The 18,819-nt window shown below is 36.2% G+C and overlaps 1 protein-coding gene and 1 non-coding gene across 7 annotated transcripts in view; both read left to right on the top strand.

The window, feature by feature from the left end:
* Positions 1–18,819, top strand: part of CCAR1 (cell division cycle and apoptosis regulator 1) — a 53,453-nt gene that overhangs the window by 10,238 nt on the left and 24,396 nt on the right. For all 6 annotated transcript variants that reach the window (XM_059899469.1, XM_059899473.1, XM_059899472.1 and 3 more), the window contains exons 3-14: positions 2,176–2,348; positions 2,762–2,806; positions 5,152–5,184; positions 7,655–7,848; positions 9,407–9,521; positions 9,624–9,816; positions 12,366–12,495; positions 12,753–12,914; positions 16,157–16,382; positions 16,977–17,090; positions 17,635–17,801; positions 18,535–18,745. In XM_059899469.1, the coding sequence (XP_059755452.1) occupies positions 2,176–2,348; positions 2,762–2,806; positions 5,152–5,184; positions 7,655–7,848; positions 9,407–9,521; positions 9,624–9,816; positions 12,366–12,495; positions 12,753–12,914; positions 16,157–16,382; positions 16,977–17,090; positions 17,635–17,801; positions 18,535–18,745 (1,763 nt within the window). The remainder of the gene's footprint in view (positions 1–2,175; positions 2,349–2,761; positions 2,807–5,151; positions 5,185–7,654; positions 7,849–9,406; positions 9,522–9,623; positions 9,817–12,365; positions 12,496–12,752; positions 12,915–16,156; positions 16,383–16,976; positions 17,091–17,634; positions 17,802–18,534; positions 18,746–18,819) is intronic.
* On the top strand, positions 17,439–17,503 carry LOC132351379 (small nucleolar RNA SNORD98). Its single transcript, XR_009498313.1, has one exon. It is a non-coding gene; the product is annotated as a small nucleolar RNA SNORD98 (small nucleolar RNA).

Raw genomic sequence — 18,819 nt, 5'->3', positions numbered from 1 at the left:
AATCAGTCTGCTTTGTAGTTTCTAATTCATCACATTGACTGTCAGCCGTGGAAAAGAGATTGTGGATATCAGCTATCATCCCACTTACTAAATGCTGTGTAGGAAAAAAAGAGCTCTTTCTGAGATATTAGCTCTGAGCCCTTCTGTGGCAGCTATCAGTACTTTCCAGTGTTCTGGAAATTGGTACCAGCAGATCTGAGGTCAGAGCTCAGGTGGGTGAAGGAGATGCATGCGGGTATGATACTTGAATCACAAGATGTTACTTTCTCAAGTGCAGAACATCCCAATCTAAGAATTTTAAATACTAATAATTTTTCCTAGATTCTTTCCCTGTCTTGTGTTTACAAGAGAATTTTGCTTCTGTTATCCTAAAACAGTAATTCTTAACCTTTTTTGGGTCCGTTATCCTTTTGAAAATCTAATGAAAGCTTTGGACTTTCTTGTCTGTAATTTTATATACAATTTCAGAAGGTTAACAGGAACTACTGGTTAGAACCTGTGCCCTAGTTTCAGTACCTTTATCTCCATTCTCACTGCAGTTAACTTCATTTTGAATTTACATTGGTGTTAAGACATTCCTCACTTCTTTCTATTTAAATTAACTTTGTTAGTCCTGGTTTCTCTGACTTACCTTAAAAACAAGAGAGATCTAGAAAAATGATACAGATGAACTTATTTGCAAAGCAGAAATAGAGACACAGAGGTAGAGAACAGACATATGGGGCAGGGGGATTGGGATGAATTGGGATATTGGGATTGACATATATGTAGTACTACGTATAAAATAGGTAACTAATGAGAACCTACTGTAGCTCAGAGAATTCTACTGAGTGCTCTGTGGTGACCTAAATGGGAAGGAAATCCAAAAAAGAGGGGACATATGTATACGTATAGCTGATTCACTTTACTGTACAGCAGAAACTAACACATTGTAAAGCAACTATACTCCAATAAAAATTTAAAAAACAAAAATAAGGGAATAAGAGATTAATGTTGTAAGGGTCTAGAATTGTGTATTCAGGACATTCAGTAGGTTTTTTTCCCCATCTTAGATTCTTTTTTTTTTTTTCTCAACCTTTTTTAATTTTTAAAAATCAGTGTTTTAGCAGGGGATAATTTGTAATTTATATGAATTCCAAACCTGATTTCTGGGATTTGTTTGTTTTTGCATAAGTTTATTGTTGGTTTGTTTTACTTTTGAGTAGAATTAACCTGGACTCTTAAACAACTGATTGATGATGAACCTCACACTTCTAAAGATTTTCTGGTAGATTCTAGACTAGGTGCTTTGGTTAATTCATTAATGATTTCTATTCTTTTCCTGTAAGGCACAATATTGTTCTTTCTATAGGGTTATTAACTTAGTAGCTATAGAGCAGCATTTTTTTTAGTTATTCTCAGATATAAGCAAGATGCTTCAGAAAATGGAGTGTTACATGAGCAAATATTGCTTTTATGGCGGCCTCTTTGAGATTCACAATGCTTAGTGGCATATTAAAGGTTCTGAGGATTCCTGCAGTAAAAATATGTGCTTAATTCACTGTCTTCTAAACTTTTTAAACCTTGAACCCCTTTTTCCCAAACTTTAATGTCCCAGGGAGCTAGTCATTACTCTAGGAGATACAGTTTTGGGAAGTGCAGTGCTAGACTGCTATTTAACTTTGTGTTTTTAAACTGTTCCTATTGTCTGTTTCCTAGTTTTACAGTTCTTTAATAGAGTAGAAGTACATGAAAATTCTGTCCAGTAGGATGTTTTAAGGGTGGATCACTTCCAGCAACGCTGTCCTTAATGTATGATTCTAATCTGCTTGAAGATAATACATTCTAGATTAGTAAAATAAGATAATTTATTTTCTGCTTTTCTTACTAAAAATATTTCTCAAGGGTACTTTAGCCACTTGGTCTAGGTAAGGTTGGTTGGGTTCATTCTGTAGTTTAATTTTATAGATTAATGTTTTCTTATATCTATCATGACTTGAGCATATATTTAATATAAAGCCATTGGAATCTGAGGTGGGGCATGAATCATTTAAATTCAACAAGCATTAGTAAAATTTTTCTTTAGGTTTTTACTAAGCAATGACAGACTAATGCATTACTAAGCACGCATTGAAAATTCCTGGAAAGGATCCAAATAATCTTGATTTTTTCCCCCCCTTTCTAATCTCATTTTAGCTGCATTGGGTGTTCAGCAGCCATCACTCCTTGGAGCATCTCCTACCATTTACACACAGCAAACTGCATTGGCAGCAGCAGGCCTTACTACACAAACCCCAGCAAACTATCAGTTAACTCAAACTGCAGCATTGCAGCAACAAGCCGCAGCTGCAGCAGCTGCATTGCAACAGGTGAATCTTTAATGGGTTTTAATATGTGACATGCAAAACTTTCAAATCTGAGTAGCTAGGGTAGGTACCTTCACATTTTAAAGAATGAATAGTTGTGGGGTTCTGTTATGCCTGTTGTTTTATTCTGGTGATAAAAATTCTTTATGCCCAGGACATACAGAGAGATGTAGTTGCATAGTCAAAATTCTTAAGTTCTTGTATCTTAATTATTTGAGTAAAATTCCATTCTTGATGAATCCCAAAATATATGTAATCATTATTTTGTTTATTTTAGATGAAGTGTAGATGTTCCAGAAAATTTCTTTTTAGTTTAATTCTGGTTATGTATTTGAATATATATATATATGTATATGGCTTTTTGAGAATGACTAAAACTGATATCCATATTTTTCTTTAAAAAATCTTTTTTCCAGCAATATTCACAACCTCAGCAGGCCTTGTATAGTGTGCAACAGCAGGTTAGTTTATATTTTCCATGTTAAAAACTGATTTTTAAGAAGTCATTTGTTTCAACTAAATTTTTGTAGATTTTATTTCCCATCAGTAGCCTTAATGTGTGATTTGAATTCTTTTGGGGTGGAGTAAATGTGGTAGGTAAAAAGGAATGTCTCCAAGGGAGAAGAAGACAGGAGAGAGGTCCTGAAGACTCAAATCCTCATCTAGTAGCCAGTCTTTGTCACATGTTTCTAAGAAAGCATGCAGAAGATAATCTGGAAAGAATCACTCTTATTAATGAGTCTTTGGCCCAGTACTCTTGTTTGAAACCTCTAGCCCTACTGTGCTGTACTGGACCACATGTGGAAATGAAAAGCTCCTTTTTCCCATTTGAAGCTACACCGTAGACAGACCTTTGGCTTTCAGCCTTTATTTATTTAAAGCAGTGGAACCTCTGCCCTTTTTTCCCCTAATGAAATTGTGTATTGAAACCTAATATATAAAACATAAAAATAGTGTTGAAAATGGGAGGAAGCCTCCCCTTGTAGTTCTCACCCCTATTCCCAAGGCACATTTGAACAATTTGAAAACTCCTTACTTAGACTAAACAAAGTTTCTTTGGCTCCTTTTCCCTAAGCTTATACTCTAATCATATTCTTCAAGGGTTATTATATCTGTGATGGTAGAAAGAGGTAACAAAGTGAACCCAAGGAGAAGCATATCAAGCAAAGAAGAGTTTGACTTGCTCAAATCTAGATAGGTTCTAGTCTAAGCACCCATTCTAGGTTTTCCAGGGTTAAGAGGTACTCTTCGTCCCTTCTCAGTGCCATTAAGGAAGCTTCAGGAAAGTATAGCAGTCAGGAGAGGAAAAGGGGATACAAGAGACAAGGACCAAAAACTTGGATCCAGAGACACTGTGGAGAAACAAGAGGCTTCTCAGTCCATTAACACTTGTTCCTAGATCCATGCCCCAATTTCGTCCTTGCCTTTTGGGTTTCAGAAGCATTTCATTTGCCCTGAAGATTATAGTATCCCACAATAATTGCTTTAAACTTCTAAAAAATTGATAAGAGATTGGTGTCCAAGTTGGCTATCTTGTTTTCAAATACCCTTAGACTTATTTTAGTACTGTTAGGAAATACATTATTAAAGCCTGTGTTTTATTTTGAACCACATGAAAATGGCAATACTCAAATGTTCTTGTCCTAAAAAAATGCCATTATTCATCCATTCTTAACTTACAGAAAAATGGAAATTTGATAGATTTAACCTTTAATACATGTCAACCTAGGTAAACTGAGTGTTTTGAATTAGAATGTCATAGATTGTTTTCTCCTAGCTTATTTTTAAGTCTGGCAAGGATTTATTAGGAAGCTTATTAGTCATAGTGAATAAAAAGTCATGAACAGAAGAACTGTGATCTTCAGATTCTGCCATTGGGCTTAAAACACTAGTTAGAAGCTGATAAGCATCAAGGATGTCCCAAGGGAAATCTTACCTAAGTCCAAATCTTACCGTGACCAGGATATCCACAAACAGAGAAATGATGCCCATGTTCTCCTCAGACTGCTTACCTGGGCAGTAGGAAAAGAGACCTTTTCCTCAAGCTATTTAGCATCATCAGGAGATTCCTGCTCTTCTAGCTGTAACCATGGGACACTAGTGCATGATAGACAACTCCAAGCTGGGCAGCTTGACGAGAATGCTGAAGGACGACAGGGAGCGAGCAGGGATAAGTATTTCTTTGGAGACCCTCCTGATGGTTAATACAAACACAGTTCTGAGGCTTCAGAAAGTTTACTTCTGTTACAGAGTTTTAAAATTTCCCCCTTTCCACCAATTCCTTTTGCTTTCTGGTAATGTTATACTTTGCTATTGCCAGAAAAACTATATATGTCAGAGTGTGTGGTCCTTTATGGTCCCCATACCTTTGGCAAGTCTGACTGTTAAGGACTGCTTCTCATTTTAGGGAGATATATATGAATTGGACAGCCAGTAATATTTTTGATACAGGTAGCATACGGATGATATTGAATCATTTCTGTAGCATGGTAATTAATATGGGGCAGAAGTAGAAATTTACCCCAGTAGGGACTTGTGGGGTTTTTTGGTGGGTGTTATTCCTCTGAAATAACAAAAAAAAATTTCTTTATCGTTATTGAATTAGTTAGTTATATTTAAGGTCTGCAGTTGTTAAAAATAGTTGTAGGAAACCTTATACTTAATGACCTCTGTTACTTTTCACATATTTCTTAATTAGAGATAAAGTACTTATTTAATAGGAATTTTTCCTTTTGTAAAACATCTGTGAAACAGCAGTTCTGATTGATTCTTTTATCTTTCCTGTTTTTGTTTTTCCTGTTTTTAGTTGCAGCAACCTCAGCAGACCCTGTTAACACAGGTTAGTTTGTCATTACTTTATTTCTTTTGAATATCTGAATGAAAAGTAGACCAAAGTTTTATTCCTATTCTAGGTTTTCTTTCAGGGTTTTTTTAAAAATTTTTATTTCTTTATTTATTTATCTGGCTGTGCTGGGTCTTAGTTGCAACATGCCGCGTGCGGTATCTTCGTTGCAACATGAGGGATCTTTAGTTGCGGCATGCGGGCTCTTAGTTGCGGCATATGGGATCTAGTTTCCTGACAGGGATCGAACCCTGGGCCCCCTGCATTGGGAGCACAGAGTCTTAACCAGTGGACCACCAGGGAAGTCCCTCTTTCAGGGTTTAAAGATGAATATTTGTTGGATTCACATAATAGTTTTAGCAATATAATGTTAAATAAAGATGGAAAACATGTTTTTGTTTTTTCTTTTATGCTGTTTGATTGCTGTTCCAGCTGTGATCTAGTTTGAATAAATACGAGGTCTTATTTTAAATTTAGTAGTGATTTTGGCTTTTACATTTTCTTTGTAGCTAGTATTTTTAAGAATTTTTTTGTACATGTTATATCTTTTTTAGTTTGACCTTAGGAAGTGACTTATTGTGTTGCATTATCAGTTTGATTTTTCAGCAACATTAAAAAGTTTGTCAACTTTTGATATGTAATGCTACTTTAGGCTTTGGGGACCACTTACAGTCTATGTTGCATTTTTTTTTCTTTTTATACAATTCTTTAAAATTGTAAACACTGGGAATTCCCTGGTATGACAGTGGTTAGGACTCTGCGCTTTCACTGCCAAGGGCCTGGGTTCGATCCCTGGTCGGGGGACTAAGATCCCGCAAGCCACACGCTGCAACCTAAAAAGAAAAAAAAAGTGTAAAAACGACCCTTGGCTTGTAAGTTTGTGTAAAGATCATAAGCTGTGGGCTGGATTTGGCCCGTGGGTTGTGGTTCACTGACCCCTGGTGTATGCAACTGTTAAAAAGAAAGCAGAACTTCTAATAATAACTGGAAACAGTGATTGCCCCATGGATAGGGAACTAGGTAGCTAAGGAACAGGAATAGGTGAGAAGCTTTTTACTGTATAACCTTTTGTACCTTTATAGTCTTGAACCTGTTAGTTACTTTTAAAAAATAAAGTATACTTCAATTGAGAAATAAACCTCACTTTGTATTTATTAAAGAACTAAAATTGGCGCTTCGCTGGCGGTCCAGTGGTTAAGACTCCGTGCTTCCGCTGCAAGGGGTGTGAGTTTGATCTCTGGTCAGGGAGCTAAGATCCCACATGCTGCACAACCAAAAAAAAAGGAACTAAAATTGATGAACACCTGTGTCCTATTTTCAATCTCCAATAGTAGGATTTTCAGACTGAGTAGAAAAGCTGTAAAAGTTAGTGTTTTCTTAGAATAACATTTCCCGAAGTGTGCCCATAAAGCATTAGTGTCTTGTCTTAGGATGTTAAAGAAACTTTGTGAGAAAATTTTGTGGCTATAGTTTAAGAAATGCTGAGTTCCTTTACATATATAGGACTTAGCTTTTTTTTTTTTTTTTAATTGTAGAACTTAGAGACTCGCTTTATTGGGCAGGTGTAAAACGAATTATGGAATTCGTTTGAGTTGAAGAATCAGATGATTGTTCCTTTCTTTTTAATGGTTTTATTTCTGTTTACATACAGAAGTTTTAATCAGTAATATGTTGTTATTCATGATTGATTGTGTCAGAAAAGACCAATGAAAGTGTTACCTTTTCCTCCCAGTTTGAGATATAATTGACATATAACACTGTATTAGTATAAGGTGTACAGCATGATTTAATAATACATATATATTGTGAAATGATTTCCACAGTCAGTTTAGTTAACGTGCATCACCTCACGTAAGTGAATTTCTTTTTTCTTCTGATGAGAACTTTCAAGGTCTACTCTCTTAGCAAGTTTCAAATGTAGGATACAGTATTATTAACCATAATCACCACCCTGTACATTACATCCCCACTGGAAGTTTGTACTTTTCGACCACCTTCACCCATTTCCCCCACCAAACCGCCTCCTCTGGCAGCCACCAATCTGTTTTCTGTTTTTATGAATTCTTTGGTTTTTTTAGGATCCACATGTAAGTGAGATCATATATATATTTGTCTTTCTCTGACTTATTTCACTTATCTAGGACTTTCCTGAGTCTTTGTTATGCCATTATGGATTTTGAATTTCTAAGAGGGGGCTAGAGTATGCGGTGTTTTTTTAACTCATTGCACTGTGGTGACTTTTTTTTTCCTGAAACTTCCTGTGGAAACTTTCATCTGAGGGAACTTAATCATGAAATCGATCAAAAGTAACGTAATTTTTCAGACTTGATTTTCATCTTCAAGGTGTACGTATGTATTTTCTAACTTCAAATTGTTTTAGCATTTTGAGTTATTTTTAAGTAGTCAGTTTTAATTTCTAGACTGCTTCATATCATTACCTTAATTTGATGTTGATTTTGTTTTATAGCCAGCTGTTGGACTGCCTACAAGCCTTAGCTTGTCAACTCCTCAACCAGCAGCTCAGATAACTGTATCATATCCAACACCAAGGTCCAGTCAGCAACAGACACAACCTCAGAAACAGCGTGTTTTTACAGGGGTGGTTACAAAACTACACGATACATTTGGATTTGTGGATGAAGATGTATTCTTTCAGCTTAGGTAAACTTCATTAGGTGTTGACACATGCCTTCTTGTATTTAGCATTAAGTAATTTGATAAGACACCTACTTAACTGTGGCATGGAATTATGGTTTAGCTCTAATTTTCTGCTTTAATCATTCAACCTGTACCTGTGACATTTTTTTAAAATTAATTAATTAATTAATTTAGGCTACGTTGGGTCTTCGTTGCTGCACACGGGCCTTCTCTAGTTGTGGTGAGCGGGGGGCTACTCTTCGTTGTGCGCGGGCTTCTCATTGCGGTGGCTTCTCTTGATGTGGAGCACAGGCTCTAGGCACGCAGGCTCAGTAGTTGTGGCTCGTGGGCTCTAGAGCACAGGCACAGTAGCTGTGGCGCACGGGCTTAGTTGCTCTGTGGCATGTGGGATCTTCCCAGACCAAGGCTCGAACCCATGTCACCTGCACTGGCAGGCGGATTCTTAACCACTGTGCCAGGAGGGAAGTCCCCTGTGACATTTTTTGATGGAGAATGTGACTGAACATATCTTTTTATTATTGAACAAAGTAGTCATCATGAATTCTTTATAAATGTTTTGTAGGAGTGAGTTTACATTTCTAGCTATTCATGAGCAGACTTACAGTGAGATTAAAAATTGAAATAGTTATATGCCTTTTAAAATTTAATCTTCTGTTTGACATATCTAATGACATGTATGTAAAATGTTTTAGTTGAAAAAATGATAGGATTAAATGACTTGGGCTTCCCTGGTGGCGCAGCGGTTAAGAATCCACCTGCCAATGCAGGGGACACGGGTTCGAGCCCTGGTCCACAGAGCCATTAAGCCCACGCGCCACAACTACTGAGCCTGTGCTCTAGAGCCCGCAAGCCACAACTACTGAGCCCCCGTGCCACAACTACTGAAGCCTGCACACCTGGAGCCCATGCTCTGCAATAAGAGAAGCCACGACAATGAGAAGCCCGCGCACAGCAACGAAGAGTAGCCCCCGCTCACCGCAACTAGAGAAACCCCGCACGCAGCAAAGACCCAACGCAGCCAAAAATAAAATAAATAAATTAAATAAATAAATTTATTTTAAAAAACAGAATAAATGACTGATTAATGAATTTGAAATAGTATTTTGTTAATGTTGTGGTGGTTGCAGGAAATATATATTTCTTTAGTTACTTCAAATGTATTTCTAATGAGCTTCCTTAGAAATACTTTGGGAAATTAATTACTATATAAGATTTCTCTGTATAAGTGGGTCTCCTGTTTTCCATCTTTTCTGCATTTCTCTCATCTTTCCAAAGCCCAAGGCAAATCTTACTCTTGGGTTATAAAAGAAAGTGCTTTAGAGGGAGGGACACAGTATTAGGAGGATAGAGGGCAGAAAATTATTTCTTACATTTGAAACTGTTTATAAAGCAAAGTTGAAACATCAGTTCTAAAAATAAGTCTAGGAGGTATGTCTACTTTTTAAAAGAGCTTTTTAGGCTTCCATTTCTGGTATAGTTTACTTTAAAATGCTAAATATATAAATCTTTTTTGGAGGAATCTCTTCTAATTGTGTTCGTATTTAACTTAATTTTTTTTTAGTGCTGTCAAAGGGAAAACCCCCCAAGTGGGTGACAGAGTATTGGTTGAAGCTACGTATAATCCCAATATGCCTTTTAAATGGAATGCACAAAGAATTCAAACACTACCAAATCAGGTATATAAAATAGTATTAGGTATTATGAAAACTTGGTGGTTGGGTCTTCCAATTTACAAAGATTTTTCTTTTTAAAAATTTGTTTTCTTTATTTTTGTTAAGAATCAGTCGCAAACCCAACCTTTACTGAAGACTCCTCCTGCCGTACTTCAGCCAATTGCACCACAGACGACATTTGGTGTTCAGGCTCAGCCCCAGCCCCAGTCACTGCTGCAGGCACAGATTTCAGCAGCCTCTATTACACCACTATTGCAGACGCAGCCCCAGCCTTTATTACAGCAGCCACAGCAGAAAGGTATTACATGCAATATATCTTTTCCTTTTAGGGTTCAGACTAACACACAAATGTTCGGTTATTAAAATAATGAGAGTATGCTATTAATTACAGAAAAGGCAGGAACTTCCAGAATACTTGCAACTTAAATATCTTGTGTTGAGCACTTCTACTTGTATAGCGATTTGGAAGTGTTTTATTTTATTTCTCTTATTCAAAGACATACTCTTTGTGAACTTAAATATCGAAACTAATAATCCCCTGTCCCCCTATTGGCATCTTATCATTTATAGAAGAAAATGTTTTGAGCCTTATTTCTTAATGAACATAACATTTTATATACATGTAGAGTCTGGCGGCAGCACTTTACTCATTGAACCATAGGGCATCAAATAAATGAGCTGTGTTTTATTTTTTTTCTTTTCTTTTTTTTTTTTTTAAATAAATTTATTTATTTATTTATGGCTGCGTTGGGTCTTCATTGCTGCCCACGGGCTTTCTGTAGTTGCGGAGAGCGGGGGCCACTCTTCTTTGCGGTGCGCGGGTTTCTTATCGTGGTGGCTTCTCTTTGTTGCGGAGCACGGGCTCTAGGCACATGGGCTTCAGTAGTTGGGGCTTGTGGGCTCTAGAGTGCAGGCTCAGTAGTTGTGGCGCACGAGCTTAGTTGCTCCGCAGCATGTGGGATCTTTCCAGACCAGGTGTCCCCTGCATTGGCAGGCGGATTCTTAGCCACTGCGCCACCAGGGAAGTCCCTGAGCTGTGTGGGGTTTTTTTGTTGTTGTTGTTTTTAATTTATTTATTTTTGGCTGCACTGGGTCTTCGTTGCTGCACACGGGTTTCTCCCTAGGTGTGGCGAGCAGGGGCTACTCTTCATTGCGGTGCACGGGCTTCTCATTGCATTTGCTTCTCTTGTTACAGAGCACGGGCTCTAGGCATGCAGGCTTCAGTAGTTGTGGCACGTGGGCTTAGCTGCTGCATGGCATGTGGGATCTTCTCAGACCAGGGTTCAAACCCATTTCCCCTGCATTGGCAGATTGATTCTTAACCACTGCACCACCAGGGAAGCTCTGAGCTATGTTTTAAATTTTCTTTTGCAAATTGATAATTTGAAACTCTATACGTTTTCTTATCAAAACAATATTAAAAATGATAGCCTTGACTTTAGCAGAAGTCTACGTAATTGTGGCATTTTCTCTTTTATCGTAAATTGACACAAATATAGCAAAGTTATAAAACATTTCAGTGTAATGAGCTATTAAAATGAACACCCGTGTAATCACTACTTGTTAACTCTTTTTCTTTTTTAATAGTTTTACTCTAAGTATGCATGCTCATAAATATACTTTAGCTTTGTCTGTTTTTGAATTTTACATAGTGTGTGATTCCATCTAATCTTTTGTGTAAGACTTTTGTTCAACATTATGTTTTAAAGTTTTTCATACTTATTTATTCCATGTGGCTCTAGTTTCTTTGTTTTCATTATTGCACAATATTCCATTGTATGACTATTGTACAATATTCCATTGTATGAATATTGTACAATATTCCATTGTATGAATATTGTACAATTTATATGTTTTTCTTTGCTAAAGTTTGGATTGTTTCTAGTTTTTGTTTTCTGAAAACACTGCTGTAAGTGATCATAATGCAAGCATTATGACATTTCACCCCTGTTTACATTAAGCATGCCTTTCCTAGAAGAGAATCTTTTCCTATATTACCAGAATCTACTGTGACTTCTAAGAAAAAGCATTTAGATATCCTATTTATATTCAGACCTCCCCAGTTGTCTCCCAAATGTCTTTTAAAAAGGTTGTTTTTTGTTTCCTAGACGAAAAAGTAGTCAGGTTTCATGTGTTGTATTTGGTTATGTTGCTTTAGTCTTTTTTATTCCAAAATAGTTTCCCACTTTTTGTTTCTTCATTTATAACATTGACTTTTTAAGAAATTGGTCTAGTTGACTTGTAGATTCTTTTGGAATGTTGTGTTCTGGATTTGTCTTGATTCCCTGTGATATTTTCACCTTGTTTCTCATTCTGCCATATAAACTATAAACTAGAAGTTAAGTCTAAAGGCTTTTGGCAAGACTACATTATAGGTGATGTTTTCTAATTAATACTGCATCATACTAGAAGGCACATGTAGTTAGATCCTTCTACTGTTATTGATGTTAAATATGATACTTGGTCAAGTGGTGGCCGTAGATCTCTCCATTATAAAGGTTCTTGTTCTTTGTGTGCATAATGTCTGGATGATACTTTGGTGCTCTGCGAATGTCTTGTTGTATAGCGGTCTTTGGTTTAATGCCTGTAGGTCGGAGATTGGCAAACTACAGCTCTTGGATTTGGTCTGTGGCCTGGTTTTGTATGGTCCCTGAGCTAAAAATGGTTTTTACATTTTTAAACAATTATTTTAAAATATACAAATATGCAGATGGTCTCTACCATTTACCCTTTATGGGTCACAAAACCGAAAATATTAGCCAAATTTTTCTATATAAAATTTAACCAAGTAATGCTTTTGAACTTCATTTAAATAAATTAAAACATCTTCTTCTGTGTCTTTTAAAGCTGGTTTATTGCAACCTCCTGTCCGTATAGTTTCACAGCCACAACCAGCACGAAGGTTAGATCCACCATCCAGATTTTCAGGAAGAAATGACAGAGGGGATCAAGTGCCCAACAGAAAAGATGACCGAAGGTATGTTTTTAAAAGTATACTTTTGATGGTGGTGATGGTTGCACAGTGTGAATGCACTTAATGCCACTGAACTGTATACTTCAAAATGGTTAAAATGGTAAGTTTATTATATTATTTATATTTTACCACAATTTTCAAAAAGTTACTAAAAATGTATACTGTGGATCCTTGCTTGTATTACCTATGACATTTATTTCATTAAAGAACTCTTCAGTAATGCCAGAAATAATAGTAATTTTAGAAAAATTTGCTTTAAGTCGTGAAAGGGAGAGAGAAAGACGTAGATCCAGAGAAAGATCTCCTCAGAGGAAACGTTCCCGGGAGAGATCTCCTCGAAGAGAGAGAGAGCGGTCACCTCGGAGAGTTCGACGTGTTGTTCCACGTTACACAGTTCAGTTTTCAAAGTTTTCTTTAGATTGGTAAGTTCCCCATTGTTTTCTGAAATTACTAATTTCATAGTTTTGTGTAATTTGGAGGAATGTGATACATTGAGAGATATTTTTCTTACATTTTTCTTACAACTTTCATTTCCTGACATTTGGTGCTCTTAGTTATATAAGGGCAGAAATGCATTTGAAGTAGCACTTCAGTTCTTTGCAAGAGTGCATTATTTTCATACACTCATTAAAGATACCAGCTACTGAAAAAGGCAGCCCCTCTGTAATGGAGTAGTTCATTAAAGGTAAAATTATTTAAGATTCAGATTTATTAATAACTTTATTAAGGTCATACATAGTTCATTGTGTATGATGAAGTAATGATACAGTAGTGACCAATTATTTCAAGTTAGCTGTGGCCATGTAGTATCATAGAAACACAGGTCTACATATATACTCACAAGATACGTAACATATACACATATGTGTGTATACATCAATACATTTTTTAGCCTTTGAAATCAGAGGTAAGTGGAAAGTTACCAAGAATTTCTGAGCTTCATTTGTGAAATGCAAGTTATATCAACTAGCAGAATTATTGTGAGGTTGAGTTGATTTCATGTATCTAAAGCACTTAACCCAGTGTATGGCAGTTGTAGATACTCAGTGGTGGTTGGGATGTGGTGGCCAACTAGGTAATAGCTGCAAAATTGTAATTCATATAGAGGCAAATTGGTAAATGGCTAATTTGCTCTAATGGAAAGGAAGAATCATCTAAAGGCCTTGGGGCTGGCAATTGTGTGTAAGATAAATTAATAGATGGGAAAAAAAATTTACAGTAAAATAAGAAAAATGAATCAATAGTGTTTAAAGCTGTTCAGCATAGGAACAAATAACTGTGCGCAGTGTCTTGAGAGGGTATTGCTGCATTTCAACAAAGTATAATAATTAATATTCATAATACTGGCCTACAAAAGTTAAAATTTCTATTTATTCAGTTCTAGATTCAGTAAACCAGTGTAGTATTTAAGCTACTCAGTGCCCCAAAAAATCTTGCTTGATGACTTTGCTTAATTGTTAATGTAGTAGGTGTTCATTTACTTTTGCATGTGGTCAAATCATCAACTATTCTTAATTTTTACTAGTCTTCTTGTTACCCCTATTTACTTGTGTGCTTAAAAAATATCTTGTCTGCATATTTCAGAGAAATTCATTGGAAACAAAACCACTTCTCCAGCCCCAGAAATATTAACTAGAGCAGCTCTGCTTTTAAACTTATCTGTTCCCAGTCTAGAATGCTATTCTGGGAGGAGTTGATACTTAGGATATAAATTGAGCAGCTGTCTTTCTCCTTCCAAGTTAAATCTTCACAGTTTCACTTCATTACTTTGAAGTAAATCCCCAGAACATCAGATGAACACATTATAAGTAAAAGTGATTTTAAAGTTTCCATATCTCTTATCATCTATAGTTGTGGAAATCAAGATTTTCTTATAGTAATATGATTATAGGAGACTATATGCCAAGAAGTGATGTTTTGTTTATTTATAGATTTTTCTCCTACGGGATAAAACATGACTTCAAAAACTTAGGAAACTATTACACATACTTTCTGTTTGTAGCACTTCTTTAAAAAACAATTAACAAAACTCAGATAGCTGTTTTTAACATTTTTATTTTGGCAGCAAAATTTTATCCATATAAATATAATTATGTCAACAACCTTAACTGACAAGTTTATCATTCTATATTTCTTATTTTTAGGTTTCACATAAAAAGACATCCCTATAGATACATTAGTTCATATTTCGTACTCTTGCCTTTAGTTGTCATTTGAAAGGATGGTGTAGTTATCTTTTCATCTTACAGACTATTGGTGTTTTCCACTTTTCATTATGCTTTTAACAGAAATCTCTTGGCCTATTACCAGATTGATTTACTTTTGAGTTTCTTTCCTTTATTTATTTATTTATTTATTTTTGGCTGTGTTGGGTCTTCGTTTCTGTGCGAGGGCTTTCTCTAGTTGCGGCAAGCGGGGGCCACTCTTCATCGCGCTGCGCGGGCCTCTCACTGTCGCGGCCTCTCTTGTTGCGGAGCACAGGCTCCAGACGCGCAGGCTCAGTAGTTGTGGCTCACGGGCTTAGTCGCTCCGCAGCATGTGGGATCTTCCCAGACCAGGGCTCGAACCCGTGTCCCCTGCATTGGCAGGCAGATTCTCAACCACTGTGCCACCAGGGAAGCCCAAGTTTCTTTCCTTTAAAAGCTCTGTTTCTGGGGCTTCCCTGGTGGTGCAGTGGTTGAGAGTCCGCCTGCCAATGCAGGGGACACGGGTTCGAGCCCTGGTCTGGGAGGATCCCACATGCCGCGGAGCAACTAGGCCCGTGGGCCACAACTACTGAGCCTGCGCGTCTGGAGCCTGTGCTCCGCAACAAGAGAGGCCGCGATAGTGAGAGGCCCGCGCACCGCGATGAAGAGTGGCCCCCACTTGCCACAACTAGAGAAAGCCCTCGCACAGAAACGAAGACCCAACACAGCCATAAATAAATAAATAATTAAAAAACAAAAAACAAAAAAAAAAAAAAAGCTCTGTTTCTTAGGAAAAAGTAAATCATCCTTTAAAAAAAAAAAAAAATTCATTATGCCAGATTTAAAAGGCAAGAAACTTATCCTCTCTTTACATAGTAAATAATCAGGTATGGATCTTAATCATTAGATAGAGAGGTATGGAGATGTGGATAATCCCCAAAACGTTTGGATTTTGTTTTCATGTAGACTTTTATATTTAATTTTAAATTAACTATGCCTGATCTGGGATCTTACTGTAGAATAAAGGTTGTATTTTTTCCAACACTGTATAAACCTGATTGAGGAGCACTCATACTAATTCTTATTCCTTTTTTATATGCATTCTGTATGAATCATAATTTTCTCAAAAATGCAGCTTCAACTGAGGCAGAATTGCTTTTGTTCAGATATTTTCTGGAGCTTGAAGTTATTTCAAAGGGTCTTGTCTAAATGAATTTTAAGCTACACACAAAAAATAAAGAAATAATGGTAACACGTAGATACTAGTTATTTATTCAAAACTGTAAGTAAACATATTTGAAAATGACATTTTCATGTACTTCTATGTAAATCTATAGTGCATTCATTAACAGTGACTGTTCATTTTCAGCTGGCTGTTAACTGTATCAGATTATATATTTAGCTTTAGAATTGAATGAATCTTTGCATAGTATTTGGTGTTAAAGGCTCTTTATTCACTACTTATGTCTGTTTTTCAGTCCTAGTTGTGACATGATGGAACTAAGGCGCCGTTATCAGAATTTATATATACCTAGTGACTTTTTTGATGCTCAGTTTACATGGGTGGATGCTTTCCCTTTGTCAAGACCATTTCAGCTGGGAAATTACTGCAATTTCTATGTAATGCACAGAGAAGTAGAGTCCTTAGAGAAAAATATGGCCGTTCTTGATCCACCAGATGCTGATCACTTGTACAGTGCAAAGGTTTGTATTCTGTGATACACAGCTAAAAGTTCTGAGTAGTTATTCATACTAAGAGTGTATGTGGAATTAATCTTCAGAAAGTGGTTATTACGTTTAAGACCTGAATGCCTGTGTTTTCTTCTTGTCTGCCAGATTCTGTTTTGGTTATTTAAGTTATTTAATTTAACCTCTTTTTGCCTTAACTCTTGAGCTGTTAAAATGTTGTTATTGCTTTAACATTTTGAACCTTATAAAAATGTGAAGATGAAGTTCATTTTATTGAGCTTTTTGGAATGTTCTGTGACTTCTGGTAGCCCCAGATAAAAATGTAATGTTGGGTGAATGCAGTATATGTGAGTCTTCAGGGTAACATTCAGTATATTGTTTATGATCAGTAGTTTTCTGCTATTTGAAAAGCATTGATCAAAAAGCATTCCTTGAAAAGTTAAAACTATATAATTATAAGGTATCTAATACCATTTCTGCTATAGCGTTTTACTTTCCATTTTTATAAAAAACTTCAGATAACTATTATGTAAGGATAATTAGTAGTGCTTCTCATTTTTTTACATTACTTTAGACTTTTGACAGGATTGAATTATTTGACTATAATAGGTAATGCTGATGGCTAGCCCTAGTATGGAAGATTTGTATCATAAGTCATGTGCTCTTGCTGAAGACCCACAAGAACTTCGAGATGGATTTCAACATCCTGCTAGACTTGTTAAGGTAAAGTGAAACATTTATTTTAACTTTAGGTGTATATTTGCTTTGCTTAGTTCTAACTGTATATATATAGAATTTAAAAATACTACCATTTAAATTTTGTTGATTTGTTTTGTATTTAATTTTAATATAGTTACGGCACTCAATGATGTAGATGTTTTTCTCATTGCAGATTAACGGCTATATCTTATTTGTATGTCACTAGTTCAACTGTCGTTTTGATGTTTTATATTTGAAGCATAGTAAAATCTTAGTGACAATGGATTTAGTGTATCGGGATGCTCTTAAACTTTGAATTATAGCTTGTTTCTTTAAAAGAACTTTTTATCTGAGGAAATATTTTAGAAGGATGAGTTATGATGTATAAGTCCTATTCCATTGCTGAAATGCAGTGTGGAACTCGATGAACTGAACTCTTCCTTGACTGACAGATACCCGAGGTAGTAAAAATGATATTGGAAAGGTTTGTTCCTTTCCTTTTCAAGTATTTCATTTGTAATTTGACAAGTTGCATAATATATGTAAATGATTCTTTGTTTTAAATTAGTTTTTAGTGGGCATGAAAGGCAAGGATGAAGCCATGGCCATTGGAGGCCACTGGTCTCCTTCGTTGGATGGACCAGACCCAGAAAAAGACCCCTCTGTGTTGATTAAGACTGCTATTCGTTGTTGTAAGGCTCTGACAGGCATTGATCTAAGTGTATGCACACAATGGTAAGTACCAATTCATTTCTTGATTAGAAATGTTTTTCTAATAGTTACATAGATGTTCTTGTCTATCAGCCTTCCCCCCCACCCCTTATTTTAGCAATCTTGAACATTCAGGTAATCTCAAAGGAAAATACTAATTTTAGCAAAAGTTTATTTGGTGCCAAAAATGTTTGGGGGAAAAGGATTAAGAACTAATCAAAATAAATTGAAAATTTTAATGTTTTGTTATGCTGAACTTTGGAAGTTGGATGTATGTTGAAAATATTTTTCATTTCATGCATAGCTGGAGAAGATCGTCAAGAGAGAACTTCATTTCATTATAATTCTTTTGTTATAAAATGATGTAGTTGCTGATTATTTTTGTTCAGCCATATTTTCTCTTGAGGCTTATTTGTCCTGTGTATTTTAGTATATTTCTTGTGACTTAATTGAGAATATTCTTTTTTTAGCACATGAAATCTGAACAGCTATCCAGCTTCTTCAGGTATTCTCTAAAATATGGGTAGCTCTGTAATCAAACTTTGAAAATGCCTTGGGGAACATATTCTTCTTTTAACCATAAAATATTGTACAAATGTACCAAAAGAGGAACTATGGCTTCTATAATTTTTTTTTCTTTAGACCAACCTCAAGTTCTTGCAGCAAAATTTCTTTACTTGATGTGCTACAAGTGAACTAGGGTCTTTAAAATGTATTTTAGAATTTTTTTTCCAACATGCTTCTTCCCTTGCAACAGGTACCGTTTTGCAGAGATTCGCTACCATCGCCCTGAGGAGACCCACAAGGGGCGTACAGTTCCAGCTCATGTGGAGACAGTGGTTTTATTTTTCCCGGATGTTTGGCATTGCCTTCCCACCCGCTCAGAGTGGGAAACCCTCTCCCGAGGATACAAGCAGCAGCTGGTCGAGAAGCTTCAGGGTGAACGCAAGGAGGCTGATGGAGAACAGGCACTGAACGCTAATCCCTTTTTCTATTTCCGCTTCTCACAGGCACAGGAACACAGGCACAAATGCACACCACA

This window comes from Balaenoptera ricei, chromosome 16 (assembly GCF_028023285.1).
Source record: "Balaenoptera ricei isolate mBalRic1 chromosome 16, mBalRic1.hap2, whole genome shotgun sequence".
Classification (NCBI taxonomy): Eukaryota; Metazoa; Chordata; class Mammalia; order Artiodactyla; family Balaenopteridae; genus Balaenoptera; species Balaenoptera ricei.
This window is presented reverse-complemented; position numbering and strand designations above follow the sequence as displayed.